This window comes from Bacillus rossius, chromosome 3 (genome assembly GCF_032445375.1).
Source record: "Bacillus rossius redtenbacheri isolate Brsri chromosome 3, Brsri_v3, whole genome shotgun sequence".
NCBI classification, from domain to species: domain Eukaryota; kingdom Metazoa; phylum Arthropoda; class Insecta; order Phasmatodea; family Bacillidae; genus Bacillus; species Bacillus rossius.
In genome coordinates this window covers 85000128-85021477 of record NC_086332.1, presented here as the reverse complement: position 1 = coordinate 85021477, position 21350 = coordinate 85000128, and the positions used below count along the sequence as shown (strand labels likewise).

Genomic DNA, 21350 nt, shown 5'->3' with positions numbered 1-21350 from the left:
TTTGTGTGCTATACTAAACTAAAATGGTTATCTATATGTTTGTTGTTTTAAGGGAGTTGAGAGTTCAGGAATTATTTTTGGTAAAAAATTGGAGTTCATTTCAAAAGAAGTAAAATAAACCCTGTTCAATATCTTTCACTTGATTACTCAACGTTCAAATAGAAAGATGAAAGGTGAACAAACAAATATAAACTCTTTGCTATGCACATTTCTGCATGAAGAGGACAGACAAACGAAGAACCACTACAATGTAATACAATTATTTTTAATGAAGAGAAAATATCAGAGTAGACTTGTTAGTTATGATCATAAATTTGTAGCATCTAGGTTTATTCAAGTTTGAGCATTTACTTAAGTTGTACAATGTCAGAGTCTAATAAAACATTATTTTTTGGGTATTCAGTATTCACCTTCCTTTAGTTCACAGAAATAAATTGATTGGTTTTCAGGAACAAGAGCAGCATCAGTTACCAGGTCTGTATCAGAGCCAACCCTACTATTATAAAAAATGTACTTTTTGTTTGGCAATCCTTATTTAGTCTAAATTAGCCTCTTCTACTATTACGGTCTTCGGACCTTTTTTTTCCCCTCAAGTACTCTTGTTACTGATATCAGCAATTCTTTTTTTGTTATTTTTATTTCCTAAAAAATCATCTCTCACAGTCTCGCATATAGTGTTTACATTAGAAGTTATGTGACATGTTTTCTATGCTGATTTCCAATTTTCTTCTTTTGTAGATTTTTCAGGGTAGCCATATAATATGTTAGTGTGTATTTTCCCTGTACTTTGTGAGAACATAATGTACAATAACTCTGGATGATGTCTCCATATGTAAATTTTCTTGGCCACGACATGTAATGAAGAAGAAATCCTCAATCAAAAATAACTGCAACATCTTTGAGGGGTACTTCATCTACAATATCATCCTCAAAAATATTCATTAAAACATATTTTATTCCTTTATGAGGAGAAACCTCATCAATAAGAGTTGGGGAATGAGAAGCCAGTTAGTATTCTAGGTATGATTTTAGTTTCTTAAGCTGTTACACATATTATGCGGTTAAAGAGTTGCTGTGAATTTGTAATATCCTTCGACCAAATTTTCACGTTTTTAAAATTGGCTTGTTGTTTTTATAATTTCTTTCCTGTGAAGTTTTAAACATCATCAAAATTGATTTTTTTTTTCATTGCTGCAACCCTTTTTCAAAAGCGTGGTCATCTCAATCGACTCAATCGTCAGATACAAATCCAGATAATAAAGAGACAAGCTCTGCTGATGATGTTGAGCCTGATTTTATTGAGAAAGCATACAAACATTTTCCTTAGAGGATATTTATTTCACGACTACATTAAACACAATCCTCTCTACATAATGGTTACCGGAAGACTGCATAGACTACAACAATAAAACAGTGAAGTCAATACTCTTACAGTTTCCTTCTGCTGCCAACTTGATGATTACAAATTTACTCTTCAACACTACCCCATAAATTTGTAGCTCTCCCAAGAGGGTAAAGAGCTGTCTACAAGTCCAAACTTATCTGTACAAAATTTATGTTTTGCCTTTACCAACGGCTTCGTTAACACATCAGTCAGAATTTCCTCAGACGACAGGTTTTTGATGTTTATTACTTTTGAATCAATATACTGTCTGAGGAAATTATGTCTGATGTCTATGTGCTTTGACCGGGCATTGGTCATTACATTTTTAGCCAACTGAATCGAAGCCCTGTTGTCACAGAACACGTCAAATGTCCCTTCTACACTCTTGGGTTCTATTTCTGACATCAGTTTTCTTCGCCATAACAGCTCCTACACAGTAAATGACACAGCCATGTATTCAGCCTCACAGGTGACAGTGCAACAGTTTTTTATCTTTTGCTGTGCCACAAGATCAGGCTACCACTTATTTTGAAGCATGACCCGGTGACCGAGTATCTTTGATTGACCTTGTTCCCCCAGTCTGGATCAGGGTTATTCCATGCCAAATCAACCAGAAAATAATAATTTTTGGTATCACCATCTCTGAATTAAAAAAAAAGTGGCGAATTAGCAGTAGGTGTGCAGAAAAATGAATTAGCAAAGTTACAGCCCCCTGTGAATAATACTTTTTATACAGCAGGGTTGTCAACTTGTAGAGAAAGTGGAATTTTTGCTGCGCAAGGTCCAATAAAAATATTTGTAACTTCCTTTGTAGTTGAGTGAGAACCTTGATGTAGGGCTCAATAGAAAGCTAGAAAAGTGTAGGTACTTTGTGTTAAAAATAAGTTTCACGAATTTTAAAATATATTTGTTTCAAGGTCATGTTCATGTAACCTGTGACCTTGAAATTTTTGATAAGTGTAATTTTGAAAAATGTGAAAAAATTATATGTTATGAAGTGCATCATTGGCTATAAGTGACATAACTTTCATTTTGGAATGGATCTGGGAACATGACCTACATCTCAAATACTGACTAGGGATGCAGTGGAATTGAGCCACTTTTGCACCCAATGTTCTTAGAGCAAGTTCAGACAAGTGAATATAATCACGTCACTCTCACAAAGCATGGTCAGTCTTAGTGCAGCTTTGTCATTGACAACAGTGCTTTACATTTTGTGTGAATTTCTTAAGTTTAGCCGTATTGATAAATACTTTGCAACAATGGAAAAGAATTACATAAATACACAGTGCTGTAAACCGTTTAATATTTAGGGTCACAAAAGTAGCAGAAAACAGTTGAAAAATGTTCTTCAGTGGATGATACAGAAACAACCACACCTGCAGACTGGACAGAATGTATGTGATTCATGTCAGAAACAAATCTCATCAATAGCAAGTGCAAGTACTACACGGGAAGAAGAGTACAGTGAAGAGGAAAGCTCAACTGACAGTGATGAAGAGGAATCAAGCATGGATGTAGTGTTGCACACATTTAATAACAGTCTACCAAGTATAGGGGAATCACTCATAAAGAAAAGAAAAGTGAGAACAGCAAAATATGCAAGGAAAAAAGTAATCAAAATATCATCTGCAATTCAAGAAAGAATATTTCAAATCCCTGTACCAGAAGTAGAAGTATCACAGGAAAAAAGTTGTGATGAAAATATATTAGAACAATTGAAGGAAACGTTTGAAGGGTGTACAGAAAGAAGTATAAAGGTGCAAATTTTGACTATTTTACCTAAACATTGGAGTATTAGCAGAATACAGAAGGAATTCCCAACTGCAACGAACTACATGATACGAACATCAAAGAAGTTAGTGAAGGAAAGTGGAATAATGACATCACCTAATCCAAAACCAGGGAGAAATCTAGACTGCAGTGTCGTCAATATTGTTCACATGTTTTATTCAAACAACAATGTAAGTAGAATGATGGCTGGTAAAAAGGACTTTGTAACTATTCGAATTGGCGATACCAAAGAACACAAACAAAAGAGGCTCCTACTAAAATATCTGAGAGAAGTACATGCCTTGTTCAAACAGGAGCATCCAAGTGTCAAAATTGGTTTCTCCAAATTTGCATCTCTACGGCCTAAATATGTGGTTTTGGCAGGATCTACTGCACGCTGTATGTGTCTGTAACACACCAAAATATGAAGTTGTTAATAGATGGCTGTAATTTGGCCAAACTCATGGAAAGAGAAAATCTGTTAACATATCACCACTATGTGGCTCAAGTGATGTGTAATCCTCCCCAAATTAAATGTTTTTTCCATGAGTGTGCAGAATGTCCAGGCCCTAATAACATACGAAAATCACTGGAGACTACAGGCGCCATTTTCCTCCGAACCTTGTGGCCGCGTCTCAACCACGTCCCAGAGTTCATCATGAATTAGGTAGGTAGGCTTTTACGGCGAACTTCCAGGAAGAATAATTTTCGCACCTGAGAAGTTTTTCCACGACCGGCGATCCCAATACACCCGAGGTACCCATTTTTGAGCTAGACATGTTTTTAAAAACTATATCAACAAAAATTATTCAGCAATTTTGCAACCGTGTGGCACTTTTAGGTTATCAGTCTCTTGTCCTCTTTCACTTTTGTACGCACTCCACGATCGGGCTCTCTACAGAAACATATTTGAGCGAATCTGGGCCCATAACCTGTTGAGCCTGATTTTATTGAGAAAGCATACAAACATTTTCCTTAGAGGATATTTATTTCACGACTACATTACAACACAATCCTCTCTACATCATGGTTACCAGAAGACTGCATAGACTACAACAATAAAACTGTGAAGTCAATACTTTTACAGTTTCCTTCTGCTACCAACTTGATGATTACAAATATACTCTTTAACAGCTGAAGTTATGCAGTAAACTTTTCTGTGTGTACCAGTTTTCTCTGTTTTCTTGACTCATGTAGTTCAACATGTTCAATAAATTGTATGGAAGTTCCCAAGAAATCCTCAATTGCTTCAATGCATTTTAAAAAAAGAAGATGTCTCGAGGATCCATTTGAATAAAATATTTTCTGTGATACCTCTGCCATGAGTCAGACCACCAATAGCTTTCATAGGATGCACGAGACACTGCTCAATACACATGTCGGACCACTTGCGTGACCAAAACTTGCCACTCTGTTAGTGAACATTCCCTCTTTGTTAAATGACTCATATTCTTTCTCTCATAACTTGGTGTCAAGCTGCATCATTTCTTGCACATACAGATGAACAGACTTTGCATATGGTGAATGGAAATATGGAAGCATATTGATACATGTGTTTTAAGTTGATGTCTTGAAGCCTGCCTTGATGTGTTGAATGAGTGTTTGCCCAGGTGCCCACTAGCAGGTAGCAGTTGTGCGCTAGTATACAAGAGTCTTATGGGGAGGTTCATGGCCACGTGGCTGGGAGGCAACAGGTTTGATGCTTGGCAGAGACCCCTCCTTCCTTACCATGCTGTCAGCCACTTGGGATGCTGCACTAGATGACTGAATTAAATTGGGGTTCTGTGAAGATGTTAATTATGACTGAACACCCTTACATATGCTATCTATGTGTATGGACTGTTCTGTAATTGAGGCGTGGCTCATTGCACATACCAGAGTTGCTGTTAGTGACATTGTTAAGATGGTTCCAATCAAGACGTCTGACTTGACACACTGTGGAATGGCGCAGTTAACGATGAAGACACAGTTAGTCGGTTTTACACTTAAGTTGGCACAAAGAACATTATTTGTTATGTGTGTGATGTGACACAAGGTTTATTGAGCCCTAACATGAAATGGGGAAGAACACGCACTGTCCTGTACGTCCCATACCCTTACAAAACATTAACAATAGCAGGCCGAGGGCCACTAGCTAACTAGTAGCCTTGTGGGCAGTAAAGAGAGAGTGAAGCAGCGAAAGTCCTTAGGTGTAGTACTAGACACTATTTGTGATGCATGTTTTGCTACAGGGCAGCCCTGTGCGAGCTAAACATTAAAGGCTTTTCAGTAAAGAATAATTAAGGGGAGCCTGATCCACAACTAGCTGCAGGCGTCGTCAAAATTAAGTAATTAAGAAACGTGACTTACTAGGGCACAAATAATATGCTAAGTGGCTGGTAAGTCAGTTGGGAGTCGGTCAAAGCCACGTTTGTAGATGAAATCGCATTATGGAACACTTGTTATTAATTATGTTATAATTAACAGTGGTCAGCAACGTCATACATTAATTGTCTGGCTGAAAGAGATTATTAGGGAATAAATAAACCCTGGTCAATTGCCGCCCAATCGGCAATCAACTCGGTAGTGGTCCTCGTGCGGGGCATCTTACTATGCTGCACTCGAACGCACGAGACCTGATTGGGTCGCCGGCACTGCCACACATGAATTACGTGGAGGCGACGATGAGGCATACCGGACTGTTCGAGCGGAGGGCGCACCGACAGGTATCGTTTAAGTGTAAATTCCATTTCCAGATCTTTCATCAAAAATAAACTGTAGGATGATGTCGATACATTTTAAGAGATTCACCCACAGCCTGGAAGTTCTACTTGATGCTTGAGTGCACTTAAAAGATTTGTCTAATTTCTGGAAAGATTTGTTAACATTATGTTCTTGTAAGATTTATTGTGGTCTTTTTCTTGACAAAGTAAGCGATAATATGATATCTCCAAGCAAGCCATGATGTCCTGAAACTTAGTAAAATGTTCCTTCAAAACATTCAGGATTGCAGATGCAGTTTCAGTGTAAGCTCAAATCCATTTGCTATATGCATGACCAGACAGTATGTGGTTGACTGTAGTATGACCATAAACCATGCAACATAAACTTTCCAAGCCACTACCATCCATTTTATGGTTTACTAAACCCATTAACAATATAAAAATATGAGAAACACCTAGTTTCACAAAATCATTTGATACTTTTTTCTATGGAAACTACTATTTCATTAGCCTTCAGAAAATGGGATTGATTGAAGGTGACTGTGCAGGTCTGGTTTTGTTTCCTACTCTTTTCTGCTGCAAAATAGATGTTCTTTGTGCTGTGATGACATAGTTGTGTTCCTGGGATCTATATTTATGATAGTACACCCATTATGTATGTGGAATTGCAGTTATTCATACTACCCATTTAATGTTCATAAAATCATCCCACCTGGTTGAACATGTTCCAGAAAGCTACAAGTTCAAAGGGAAAATCATCTTTGAAGGTTCGCCTACAAGATGTCTTGCAGATTTTCAATTCATTAAAATCGTGGATTGAAATTTTACTGAATCCACTTTGTCATTTTCTTTTTGCTTAACAATGTATTCAAATACCTTCATGGCTGAATGTTCCAGATTGTATTCTTTCATCTTAGATGTAAGTTTTAACACTTGAAATAGGTGTAATACTCTGTATTCCCCCCATGACATGAAAGGTGTTTTGACCATCGAGTGAACAGACATTCACAACTGCATTATCAAACACATACTGTACAAATTTTTCCTCACTAACTGGAGAGGAGCCTGTATTTATAATTGGAGCCATATAAATAAATTCTTGGAGGTATGATGCACATGTGCCCATCATTATAACAAATCAATTAGGTGTTGAGCTGTTGAAGTGATGAAGTGTTAATGCCAGGCCAGTTTCTATTGACGACTAAAATGATCTTGGCCATACATTCAGTATTACTCCATAGTTTGCGATTTACCTTTGTGGACTCTGCAACATATTTCTTCTTTGTTACTCTTTCAGTGAATGCATTCAGACTTTCTGAAACTAACTTTCCTTTGCCTGGCTTGATTTCATCAATACTCAGGGTTACAAACGGGAATTGTATATCATCTTCTAGACACACCATACTCTCGGTTCCTGGATCAGTTTCTCTATTGTTGCACCACTGTTCAGTTATCTGAACGGCCGATTCCGATAAGCAAAGAACATTTCACCTTCGTGATGCATTTTATATAATCAATCTGTTTTCAAAATGATGTAGAAGATTTTTTAAGTTTTTTTCTGAGAGTGTGTGTCTGACCAGATATTTATTTTATATCTACTTGTTCTTTTATTGTGTACTGACATTCATTGCTGTTATAAGATTTTTTTACACAACAAATCAAATGATTCTCCTAGTTTTTATTTTAGTCTACCTGCAGATATTTTCATTTAATTTGATGTCATACAGTTGATTATAAAAATTTTGTTTGCAGCACGTTTTAGCTGAAACTAGATCATCACATTAGGCTTTGCTCTGTCTGACCCTTTCACCCCACTCATCATTTCTATCAACACATTTCTTTAAAATGTTTTCCCATATTTCCACTGGCATTTTATGATCAATAATATCTTTCTTCCCACAAATTAAGCAACAATATTAAAGTTATTATTTTTTCATAACCATTTAAAACATATGAAGTTGTCAAAGGTACAGTTTGGTCAGTCGGAAGTTCGTGTTGGTGCAAGGGTAGCTTTTATACTTGTAGGTCTAGTGTTGTTTCTACACACAGAATGAACTTTAATAATGCTGCATCCTTTAAACTTCTCAGGAAGTTCTTTTGTTCAACTAGCCTTAATAATTGTCTTCAATCCATTTTTATCATATACAGTATCTTCTTGTAGGTCCTTGTCACATAAAGCACACAAATTTAATTTGTCCATTATAGTGTCAAGTTATACAACTCAAATGATACTTTGTCAAGCTGAAATGTACCAAATAATTGAGTTACTACTGAAGTAAATAAGTTTGGAAAAAAAATAAGTTTTACTTTGACTAGGTACAAAATTTTTTTTTTTTTTTTAATGTATCGTGTTTAAGTGTGCAAGGATAGTTTATTAGGTATTATTTTATACCTACTTAAGTTCTGTATTCACAAGTTATAAAGTGTATAAAGTAATGAGAAGTATTTATATTCGTACCAACATGTCCCCATGGACCTGTAATAAAAGTTGTGACAAGTTACAATTGTGCCCGGATAAGGCAACGATCATTCCTTGCATGTACAGAAAACACTTGAAAAATATTCCATCGGAGGTTGCAGTTATTGTTGATTCTCTCAAAACTATTAATGGTTGTATTTAAATAAAAGATTTTGAAATAAATTTAGTTAATCTATTCTTCTCATGTTGCAAATTAGCAGCTGCCTCGCACATCCTTTCAGCTCAGTATTTGAACGACTGACAAGGCTACGCAACTACGTCCAACCACGCAAGGAAGGGGCAGTAATGTGACCTCACCAACCAGTAACAGCACAGCTCTTACATACAAGGACACATCAGTATACAAAACACATTTCTCATGCATCTAGGCTTTTCTTTAAAAAATAAACATACAAATCACAAATTCCTTTCTGTTTAGTTACCATTAAAACCTGATAAATTTACACTCTCCCATGGGAGCTAACAGCTATCGATTATCCCATCATAAAAATACATACAGAAAGCACCAGAATGTCTCGGTAATGGCAAAAAGTCTAGAAAATTGGTGGTACTCTGTCTCCCTTGTCCTTTCTTTTACCTAAACAATACATAATGTTCTAGAAATGTCATAAATACACTATAAAATACACAAGTGAAAATATATTTATAAAAACAAATTTTAAGTGGAATAAAATACTGCAAGAGACCATTACATAAATATTAACTTAGTCAAACTTCTTGTGAAATAGTAAAAACATAATTAAAGGGCATCTCTAAATAAAAATAACTCAATATCAGAAACTATTGTAAAATTATTAATGTCAAAATACAAATACAATACTAGGTAACCATGACCAAAACTTTCATGATAAACTGAAATAATTACTGCCTTACTGGAAAACATCATGTCTGTAGAACACGGAAAAGTTTTTTGAAGGGTGGAAAGGGGGGGGGGGGGGGGCATGCAGTGCCACAAAGTATTATCAACTTTTTTTTTTTACTATGCTGAAGTATAACTGAAATATTACAAACAGTAATAGGAAGGGAGAATAAGGTTTATTTTCTATGATTAGAATGAACTAACAGTTTTTATTTTAAATGTTCACATTTACAATTAATATGTGTTCACATTGTTGCAGGACTAAATTGTTGTTACTTGTGCTTAAGTTAGTAATAGCCAGATTATTTCTTTTTCTGATTCAGATAACTATTTTAATGTTCTGAAATAACTTGTTTATCATATTTTAATGCAGTGCCTTAATTACAATTATGGTATGAACTTTATCTGAAATACAGATTCAGGCCTTTTGGCATTATGAGGTAACCAACATAATATCTGAACTACGATTTCCAAGCTCCATAATTATTTGTGTTATTTTTGGCATTGTACCAAATGAGCATGGTAAAGAACACACTTATGTATGACTTACTGAGGAAAATAAAAATATCTGGAAATTATACGATGAAAAAGATTTCGCTTTGTGGCTAATGCTTTATTACGTGGTTGAAAATAAACTGTTTAAAAGAGACCATTTCCAAGCAAAGAAATAATGTTCATAGGTTACTCACCACAAACATCTGGCTTCATGAAACTAATTAAAAATAGTTTATTTCTGTTTAGAATAATAAAGTCTCAACAATTTCCATACAAGAATCAAGCCACTATTTACAAGTCGAAACTTCGCTTGCTGCATATATATTGATGATGTGGGTTGAGTTTTTGGGTCACTGCAAGCAGGGATGTTTAATAACAAGTTCAAACATGTTTGTTTGTCTCTACCTCTACTGCCTGGCTGGTGAGTCATCAGACAAAGAATAAAAAAGACTATAGAATGAATTACAATTTTATTGTACTTTATTCCTGAGTCATGACGTACTTAAAACTATAAATAGAATGTCATAACATTGCACACAAATTAACATGTGCCCAAACCATTAGCATAATCAAAAATGTAGATAGAATATTTATATTATATCACGTAATAATAAAGACCCAACTGTTTATCTGTGTAGGATGATAAGTTACGGAGATGAAGCTGAAGATAGGAAATTTTGCAATTCTCAAATTTAAGAATGGAGGATTAGGGACCTTTGGTAACATAAACTTCTAATTGTGGTCTAACAAATAACTAAAATTTAGCCTTTGTATAATTATTTTCGACTTAAAACAATTTACGGCAGTATACCGCAATAGCGTTTTCATACATGTAGGTTCGCCCCTCCTCCACTGCCATCTGGACAGTCTATCGAATGATAAACTGGTAATCATTGTAAACTATTTGAAACTTACTCAAACTTTCCCGTGAACAATATTTCTGAACTACACATCGTAAACCAACTTAAATCCTAAAATTGTGGCCAAACTATTGGTGTTATGAAAACTTTGCATAGAATCTTTCTGTTAGCTCATTAAGTAAAGAAAACTTATGAAAAAAGTTTAATATTTTGTAGGAAGGTTAGTTACAGAGATACAGATGAAGAGAGGAGAAGCTGCCACTCCTATGATTAAGGGGCTGTAGGGAGGGAAGCACAGGAGGTAGGAGAGGGGACTTCTGGGATAATATACCTCTGACAGTGTTCTAACAACTGACAAAATTTATTTTTTCTGTAATTATTCCTGACATTCACTCATTTTTCCCATTTAATTCCCTGGTGACTCACCTACTGAAATAGTGTTTTAATTATTACTCAAACTATTTTTGGGAATTTTGAACCCTTATATTTATTTGATTTTTCATGGAAATGATGGTGGCATAGTTTGTGATGTTTTTTTTTTAATTTTTACAGTTCAATGTAGCCCTATCTGTTTTAACAGGAATACTTTAATTTGTTATACTTTTTTTACTAGAGTCGAAGCATCCATAGAAGCTGTGGAAGCAGCACTTCCCTTCCCATAATCAGTGCACAACAAAAAAATTTTTTTTTTTGTATATTAGCTATAAAATTTAATCAGCTACAAAAGTGGCTTTGACAGTGTAGATGCACGTACCACACTGATTCTTCGAGCAGTCCGCCCATACAAAGCCACTGGAAGCTGCTGCCTGCTAAGCCTCCGCCAGTAATTGCGTGCACATGGCTGGATTGGTGTCTCAGTCTAGGTAGAAGAAAAGAAACTACTAACTAGACTTATGCTATGCTTTTGGTGTGGAAGCGGCTTTGCCTGTAGCATCCAGTTGTGAAAAAACTGTGTAAGGACTGCGGGTGAAATTTTTAAGGCAAACAAATTAATATTGTAATATAATATGCTTAAGGGCACCGTCTGCCTGGGAACACTTACGGTGTGCAGAGCTTCAGCAAAAACAACGTGATTTGAAAATTACTCAAGATATCAGAATGCGGTCTGTTTAGGAAAAATATTTAAGAATTCACTGAGGCCAGTAAAGTACTTTTGATTTTGGATTAAGTTTTTTAATGGCATTTTTAGAAGTGTTAGAATGGTAACAATGGTAAAACAACTGGTACAGATTCTTGAAAGCACTTTTGGTATGTCTAGGATATAATATATATGGGGGTTATTTTGCATGTACCTAGTTAGTAAATATGTATCTGGTTAAGTGTAAGACAAGGCCTTAACTTCACAACTTAAAATAAGGCAATAAATAAATTTGCATTACACCTTTACCTTTATTTCTATGCCATATAATGTTAGGGTCACTGCTCACATTTCACAGTTGTCCTACGGACGAGAAGACTGCGTGCCAGTTCGGAGCCTTGCACTTAGAGGCGATACTGTGCTAGAAGCACCAGTGAGCATCGCGCTTATCATCGCGCCTCTCTAACATACATACACCCCAACTAGACAGGCCCCTTACACATTAGTTTTTGTTAAAGTGAACAGTGTTGTTCTATAAACTCGTAAACTTTTATTTTAAGGTATGAGCAATGCCTGTGCAGCATGCCAGACTATACCATGGGCTGGACACTGCTGTGAAGAATGCTTCCATGCAGGGTTGGCTGATTTAAACCACAATGGATTGAACAACGGTTTAACAAAATGGTTTTTACAAAAAAATTTTTTGAAATTATTTTACTTTTTAAAATAGAATGTCTTACTTTTTTTTTTTTTTTTTTTAATAAAAGGTCTAATTCCACTATAACAACAAAAGTTTGCTCAAAATGTTTCTTGTGAATTACATGTACAAAAAATTACATACTAATCAATGTGAATAAGTTGTAAATTATACCCAGCCTACTACTCCTCTAAAATTAAATTAACTAGTGAATTGTTGTGAAAGTGTAATAAAAAAGAGGAAATAAAATATTTATTATTAAAAAAATTTATATTCGGTGGGAGATCTCCATTCATTGTGAAACATCCATTCTATGGTGAATCATCTTCTTTTGGGGGAATACTCCTTCTGTGGTTAAGTCCCAGTCAGATATGCAGATTTGCTGGACTTAAGTTCTTGATGTAACTTTTCTGTTTCAACAGAGTGGCAGAAAGCAGGATGTTGTATGGCTTTGATTTTAATATGCTGAGTACCAAAGTAACCAATGTAATAAAAAACCTGGTTTAAACAAAAAAAAAGATGGTTTGATTTAAAAAAAATTTAGTTTTCATCCCCCCTTCCATGTCACAATAATGGCAGGTAGTGAGGTTTCACAACCTATATTTCCAGGTAATACTGTTTTATTGGACTAAGAGGACTCGCGCATCAGAAATTGTAACCAAATTATAGTAAAACAAAAAAACAAAAATCTCTAGTGCTTTCAATTTGGAACAAAAAATAAATAAAATATTCCTCAATGGCAGGCCTACACTTCCTTTACTCTGTAGACAAAAACAAGAGTATTCACTCAAACCCTCAGTATTGCTTTTATCGATTGACTGGCCACAATAACATATTCTTACTTGACGCAATGAAATAACTTGCATTCATAGTGTTTGTGCAGTAGTTAAGATCTATTCACAATAAAGGATTGATAATTTTTAACTTGAATTTGGATGCTAGTATCATTTGGAATTGCAAGTTGTATTGTTGAAAGGTTTAATGTAATTAGTTATTTTGAAAGTAAAAATGTTGGAGATATATTTGTGATTTAATAACATTTATATACTAGCTTGTACACACACCATTGTTGAATGTATAAGAAAGATTGAAATTTCTTCTTAGAGTCAATCTAGAAACACAGTTTCATTATTTTAATTTATCCTTGCAGAATTATTTGTATGCCAAATGTAAGGCTATATTAAAATCCTTATAGAAATATTCGGCACCCATTTTGTTGCATATACAAAGCCGAAATAATAATTACATAGTCATTTGAAGCAGAATATATTTTAATGCTCTAGAAACGAATTGAAACTTCTACTTATGGTGCGCTGAAGATTTAATAACCTTAACAGTGCAATGTTGAGAACACATGTTTTACTATACAGCTTGCATGCGGAGTCTACATCATTAGTGCGTGGTTGCAGAGGACAGACGTCCACAAGCTATGGGAGCTGCGGTCGTTGCTGACGAAGATCAACGTGCGGTCGGATGCTCTGCGAGCCCTCCGAGGCTTGCTGCAGCGCTGCACGGCCGACGAGAGGTTCCTGATACGCGAGGATGGCCAGCAGTTCCTTACTACGCTGCTGGGAGCGGATGACTCGCTACTGCAGGTGTGTCGCATGCAGCCATCTTCCCCATTCCCGTGTCACTGTGCTCCGTGTGTAGCTGCAGTTAATTGACACTTATCTGGACATTCTGAAAACCAGCCATTGTGTGAATTATAGATGGCACAAGCCTATTTTGTGTAGGAGGAAATCAAGAAAAGTTCCTAGACATAAGTCTTGTAAAAGGTCTAGTTTAAAGATTGTTTTATTGTTTTGTTTGATTACATCAGAATAAGATTTAGAGTGATAGCAACATTCTTATACTTATATAATTTTTACAGTTTCATCTTGATTGATGTATGCATACAAGTCACTCTGCTAATTAATTAACTAATTATGTATACACCTACAATAATTATATTTTATTGTATTTTATGCATTGATTGAAAACTTTTTTTTATGATTTATAACTTTATTAGCATACTTTACCATGATATTTAAACACTAATGTAATTTGTTGCTTAAATTAATATTTAGTCATAATAATTTATTTTATTTAAATGATTGGTCAAATTAAAGTTAAGCCTTCAGTGGTGCTTGTATCACAACTGGTGTTTATTTTTAACAGTAGAAGCTGAACATATGAGTAGGGGGAACGGACCGGTTCTGGGGCACAGTAAACAATCAAACAGGTGGGTGTGGCACCATGTGTCCGGGTGGGCATGGCAGCAGGTGGGCGTGGCAACATGTGGCCGGGTGGGGCGTGGCCGGGAGCCACATGGAGGGAATCCTCAGGTGGTTGTTGACGTGACGTGGAGCGTTTTCTGCTCGGGCGACGGCATCTTGGTTCTAATTTAGGAAGCTAGGGAGCGCTAGTGTCGCGCGCCACATTAATTTTTACAAGTACAAAAATGGAAGGTATCGCGGCGGCGGGGATTCGATTCGTCAACCTTTGGATTGGTAGTTTAAAAGTTCAAAATTAAAAAGTCTTTATTTATGCTTTTTTTTTCTTACATGGAATTGTACAGTAATACTTGGTACTCCAGCACTCAGTGCTCTTTTACCAAGAGGGAAGACATATTTAGTAAACATTTTTTTTAACATACCCAATTTTTTTTCCTGTCTTTTGATTTGGAATTCCTCGAGCCAGTGCATGATAGAAACCCATTTATGTATTCTTTGGAAAAATTTAATGATTGTGTTTCTTAAATATTCAAAAGATAAAGCCTTAAAAAAATTTTTTTTTAATATATATATTTTTGGCTCTACTTCATATTAAAGTCTTTTAAAACAGAGTTAATAACCTATCAAAAAATTACATAATAATTTGCAGATCTACATATATTTATGTGCTGTAACGGCTGTTCTTCGCTGCCGTTGATGGGTCCTGGTCACTGTGCCTCGGCACAGTGCTACCGCCCCTGGTGTACCGCCCGCCCCCAACAGACAAGGGGAGGGGGGTGTGCCGTTTATCGGGAATTACAGAAGGCGAGTTAATAATAACGCGCATAACGTGCTTTTGAACCCTTTATTAGGATTACTCCTAAACACAAACACCGCGTGTCGCGCAACTGTGGGTCCACCCGCGAGCGAGGCGTCATGAGCGCAAGTCCCTCCTCTCTCAGTGGCTGCCTCCTCCCAACTCCCCCCGGCACCTCACCGACACCGCAGTTTTGCGTCGCGCGGCGACCACTAGCCAATGGCGTGCAGGGAGCTACCGGGTGGGACTACACGAACGACCCACTGGATGCACACAAGACCTTACAGTGCCAAAAAAAAATGTTTTATTATGTTAATTTTTCAAAGATATAGAAAATACACCAGAAATTTTTTTTTTATATGTGATGTAGTTGATAAGTACTGCTAATAACCTAAAACAAGTTAAATCTGAGACATAAAGAATCTGACCCTTGGTTTTACAGGGATCTTTTGTGATTAATATATTTTTATGTACAGCTCATGCATCTTTTATGCAATGGGTGCAATGGTTGCAATGGTTATGGGGCCACACAGTTACCCTAGAATTCAGATGTGGCCATAGAGGAACACAAGGTATAGAATATAATGGCAAACTTAAGTGTAAATATTGCTATTTTGTTTCTTTGATATTTGTCCTAAATTATTTAGTGACTTCTTGATTGCTTTTGTATTGCTTTCCCTGCACAGGCATGTCAATAGCTGGCTGTGCTTAAGTTACCAATATTTTGGAGCTGAGATAAGATAGCTTAATAGTATGAAGATAATGTGTGGTGGTTGGTGTGCAGAATTTCATCACGTTGATGGAGGAAAACATGCCGAGGACAAACAAGGATGCTGCAGTAGGTTACGGAAAGCTGCTTGTCCATGCGTGGGGCAAAGGATCAGTAGACCAGAAACAGGTACAAATTGTTTGGTTTTTGTTTGAATCAGTATGTTTAAAAAATGTTCGGAACTCTTGGTAATAAATGAAATTTAATCCTAAGGATGTTTTAAGTATATGGTGTTACAAGCCATTTGGAGCTTTAAACAAATTGGAAGTCATGGAGAACTATAATTCATCCTTTGACAATAAATAATGACTCCTTGACATAGATGTAAAATTTAAGCACACATCAACAATGAATTCCTGTTCATTGTTTGCAGTCTGCATGATGACAAACCTAAATAAAATTAATTTTCTTTTTACTTCCAGTGCATAGAAGATTTTGTCAAGAAACTTTATGATGAGATGGCACAACTCCAGCGTAAAGGAATTGAAATGTGTCAGTTAGGAAACATCATCTTAAGAATTTTTGAAATGTTCCACACTGATGATACTCCATTACCATTGAAGACTAGCATTTGTAGGAGATGTATACCAATTCTCTTTGGATATTTGAAGGTAGGGAACTGTTGGTTTATTATTTTTTTGAACTGGTTTTTTTCCTGTGATTTGTTAAAGTAATGATTGTGTCATTTTATTGTGTTTCTCAGTATAATTTTAACACTAGTAATTAATTATATATATACATGGGTCAGTCCAAGTCAGATCATTCAGGTTTTACACCCCACCTCCTCAAATTTTATTCATAATTTTTTTTACAGCATCTATGGAAAAATATAGCCACCTGTGTTTTTTATTTATGCTAAATTTGCTTTAGTGTTTTAAAAATTATAAAAAAAATGGATTTTTAGCCAATCTGTTATTTGTAGCTTAGGGTGAAAGAGGCATTTTTCAGTAAAAAAATCTAGCTGTGAAGTAATTATTTAACATTAAGTGATGAAACTTACAATTCTTAGTTGAAATTTCACCAGCATTTTTAAATTTTTTTTTTTTGTAAATAACATTAGACTCTTATTAAACCTTGTTTTCACTCTTAAAAGTTGGCGCTCCTGAATTTGTTTCCTCTGTGCAGCCTTTTCCATAGATGTTCAAAACTTTTTTTCTGGCTGATCCAATGAAGCTGAAAAAAGGTCTCATTTGAAAGAGGATAAAAAGTACTATAATAATATAAAATAAAATTTGTGGGTATTTGATATAATTTTTCCCCCCTTTATATTAAATAACAACACCAAAAAGTGTAATGTTAGCGGTAAATCATTATCAATGCAATTATTAGAATAATTATATTAGTTTTATTATTTAAAAGTAACCATAGCTTATACAGACTAATAGACAAACAAAACTAATCATAGTTTTAATTTCATGTAGGGTACTATTTAGGATTTTTAGGTGATATTAAATGAAAAAGTAGCTAGCTAAATTGTTCTAAAAAATATTGGTATTAATAAAGATAATGTAATTAATTTTTTTGGCTCACGTTTATAATTTTATCGGGCAAAATTATGGTATTGTTGATTTGAAACTAAATTTTTCCTTGGTCAGGCAGCATTAATGTTTTAAACACTTTTTTTTTAGAAAGACTGCACAAGCATTCATCCAACTTGTAACGTTACAAGACCCTATTTTGTAATTCAGAAGGGATCAGCTGGTTATGTAGTTTCAAAGTCACAGTGACCTAGTTTATACTTGCATTTTAGTATTAGTAAAATTCTTGTAATGAATATTGATAGTTTATTATTTTTTCAAGCAAAGCCATTTAAGTAAAGTTAGACTGTGTTACATCTCATCACCTCCGGCTAGCTCAAAATTAGGTGATGAGTGAACATACAGGTTGGTAGCAGGTCACGAAGCAATTCATAGGCAGTGTTTAATGTATTGCCTGTTGTTTTTTATTCACTTAAAATTAAAATATCACAGTCAACCTAACAAACACAAAAAAAAAATGTAAATGTATATACAGAAAAGAGAAAACATGTATAAGTTCCGGGCAGCGATGGCTAAACAAAGGCTTTTGTCGCCTCGCTGTGGGCCTTGGCAACGACTACGGTGAAAACAAAAAAAAAGTTCTCATTTATAAAAAGTCCGGAAAAAAAAAGTTATTTCTTAGGTGTCACCCGGACCGTAGCTGTAAAGTTACGTTTCAACAAAAGAACATTACTTTGTTATTCGAGCCATCGCCTGACCACGACCTCTTCGACACGGTGCTCGAACAATGACTGCTCGGCATGGTGCTCAGACAAAGACTAACCATACAGCCTTCCTTCCTTTTGTGCGGGCAGTGTCCTGGGCTCGCTGACGTAATTCTCAGCCAATCACGGCGCATGGCAACAGAAACTTTCACGAAATTTTTGTGTCAGTGGGACACAGAGCTGGCAACACCGGATGAACACGTGATCCCGCTGGCGCACCCCTTCCCCCATCGGACCCATCACTGCCACGGTCTTATCTCTGTCTGCGATCTCTTGCTCTCAGGTCCACCCCAACACTATCTGGTGACCGTGATTCACAACTGCAACCTTGAAGCTTGCCCTTAACTACATTTATTCTTACAATTTTATTCAGATATTCCCCTCCTTGAGGCCTTCCCCTCGCTCTGTCTCTGTCTTTCTCTTAACCGTTCCATTTCTTTAATCTAACACAGATTTTTCTGGTATTCCCCAGTCTGATATTCCCATGGTCTGGGCTAAAAACTCTCGCTCTCTTACACAGAATGTTATAAACTATCATCTTTTGGCGCTGCTGTGTCGCTGCATGTCTTTCTTTCTATCCACACAATTTATCACTGTTTTAAAACCACCATGAAACACACAAAATTATTGTTATAAAAAGAACATGTAAATGCAACAAAATACTTAAATTCACACCTACAATAATACTAATCAAGCTAGCACAGTGAAAGGCAATAAAATTATAGTCAAGAGGCTTTTCACAATCAAATACTTAAACATTGAAATTAATTACAAGAACATTACAAATAATAAAATAAAAGTATGAAAGTCATTATGACTTCAAAGTATATATAATATGCTGATCCCTTCTGAATTACAGTAGAACCCTGTTATAATGTTCCTGCATATAATGTTTTCCTGCTTATAATGTCATATTTTTAAAGTTTCAATATTTCCCCCATAAGGACAATGTATTTATTTCCTGCATATAACGTTCATAAATAGTGTAATTTCCTGCTTATAATGTTTGCTTTCTAACATTCAATAAATGGGGGAAAAATGTTTTAAAACCAAATTATTCCAACACTTACAATAAAAAGTTTCCTTTATGTTTGTTTATGTTTACAATCACTGCCATACATACATGAATTTTGTTAAAATACAATTTTATGCAATATACTGAAGGTACACAATGTTCATAGTTACGTGACAGTTGGCACCCTTAGTTAACTCTTCTCTTCCTTGCCATTCCAGTGGGTATTCAGATGCACGTACATAGTCCTACGATATTTAAGTTGCCAACCATTGAGCGAGGGCATAACTAAAAGTGTTTTCTATTGCTTACAAATAATTTTTTTTTCATTCATACGTAGGAATTCCAAAATTAAACATTTTCAGGTGGCGAAGGAGTAGACGTTCTCACTCTTAATGTTGTCGTCATGAATCGTGAGACAATTTTACAAAAAAATGTGGCAGTGTATCTTTAAAGACAAACAAAATTTTACCAGGGAACAAGACGAAGTTGAAAAATTGTTGGCTTGTTTCAGAATATTCATATATCAAGTATACTATCTTTGGTTTTAACATTAAAGTTGTTTACATAGCTTGGTGAGTCCATTGGTACAAAGCTCGAAAATTGTTAAGTGCTAAATTGAGATTTCCTGCTTATAATGTTTTTTTCTTGTGCTCCCTTGAAAAACATTATAACAGGGTTCTACTGTAAAACTATAATATTTATTCTTGTAAGAAATGCTTTTAGAAGCTTGGGAGGGCAGGGTCTTGCAATGTTACACCATTCGAGGTTTCCGGGAAATGGGTGATTATTGGAATTTGTACTGATTTTGACCTGTCTCCAACCCTGAACCCAAAAATTACATTAGCACGTGATTTCAATTTCAATCTTCTCTAGCATGAAAATTACATGTTGTAATAAAACATTTTATTTTAATTGGCAGATATCTTGATGTGTGCATGTTAAGGGGTGGGGGGTTGTTAGGTGTGTGCTGAGGTGTGCTTGTGTGCCGGCAGAGCCACGTGAACCGTCAGCGCTGCAACGCGAGCGAGCTGTTCTTCAGGATGTACCCGCTGATGATGTACTCGACACGGGACAAGGAGTGCAGCTTCCTGGACAAGCAGCATACGCTCATCGAGGAGCTGCTGAGGGACAAGTGCCACATTGTGCGCGTCCTCGCCATCATGGTGGGTTTCAACAATGCCTGTGCTTTGTGTGGGGGCACCTGAACAGGACTGCACCAACACAGAATAGCAAATAGACCATAGTGCAGAAAGGCTGAAAAGTGCTATTTGCCACAATGCCAAGATAGCATGTCATCGAAAACAAATCACTGTGGCATTGCCAAAAGAACCAACTCACAGAACTTTTAACTACAAGAAATTTGTCTTATATAAGAACTGTAGCATTTATCCTGAATACAGAACTGATCACATTAACAAAAACAAACTCACAGTAAATGATGGAAATAAATTTTAACCCTAATTCTAAAATACATATTTGGTTATTATACGAAAACAATAGGCCCACTAAAACTTTTCTATAGCTTGATCCGCTTCTCACCCAAGACAAATTTATTGTTTTGCAGTTATTGTATCCTACTTCTTTCTAAGATACGTTATTTCAGTTCAGAAACTGTATAGGATGTCGCCTGAATATGTAAGTCTTCACATACTTGGGTACTGACTATGTGCTCACAAATTAAAATAAAATACTAGTGGTGATAATACCCATGTCCTTTTTCACATGGGCATGATGATGTCTTGAGTATTCACTGCCAAAGCTTAAATGAACAAAATGTGCAAATTTGAGTGGCCTGTATACTAACTATTATGACAGCACCACTTGTGTCTGCTGGCAGTGCCGGCAATCAACCATCAGTTATCGTTATTGCGACGCCACAGTAAGTTTTTCTGTCGAGAAGATAGTCTGTATTATTAGAACTGTAGCATTTATCTTGAATACAGAACTGATCTGGCTGCATGTATAATCTTTCAAGTGTTAGTTTTGTA

At 35.8% G+C, this 21350-nt stretch overlaps 1 protein-coding gene across 5 annotated transcripts in view; it reads left to right on the top strand.

Annotated features, from left to right (window-relative positions):
* Nucleotides 1-21350, top strand: part of LOC134530997 (uncharacterized) — a 291668-nt gene that overhangs the window by 128196 nt on the left and 142122 nt on the right. For all 5 annotated transcript variants that reach the window (XM_063366412.1, XM_063366415.1, XM_063366413.1 and 2 more), the window contains 4 exons: nucleotides 13737-13922; nucleotides 16121-16234; nucleotides 16528-16716; nucleotides 20355-20525. In XM_063366412.1, coding sequence (XP_063222482.1) covers nucleotides 13737-13922; nucleotides 16121-16234; nucleotides 16528-16716; nucleotides 20355-20525 — 660 coding nt within the window. The remainder of the gene's footprint in view (nucleotides 1-13736; nucleotides 13923-16120; nucleotides 16235-16527; nucleotides 16717-20354; nucleotides 20526-21350) is intronic.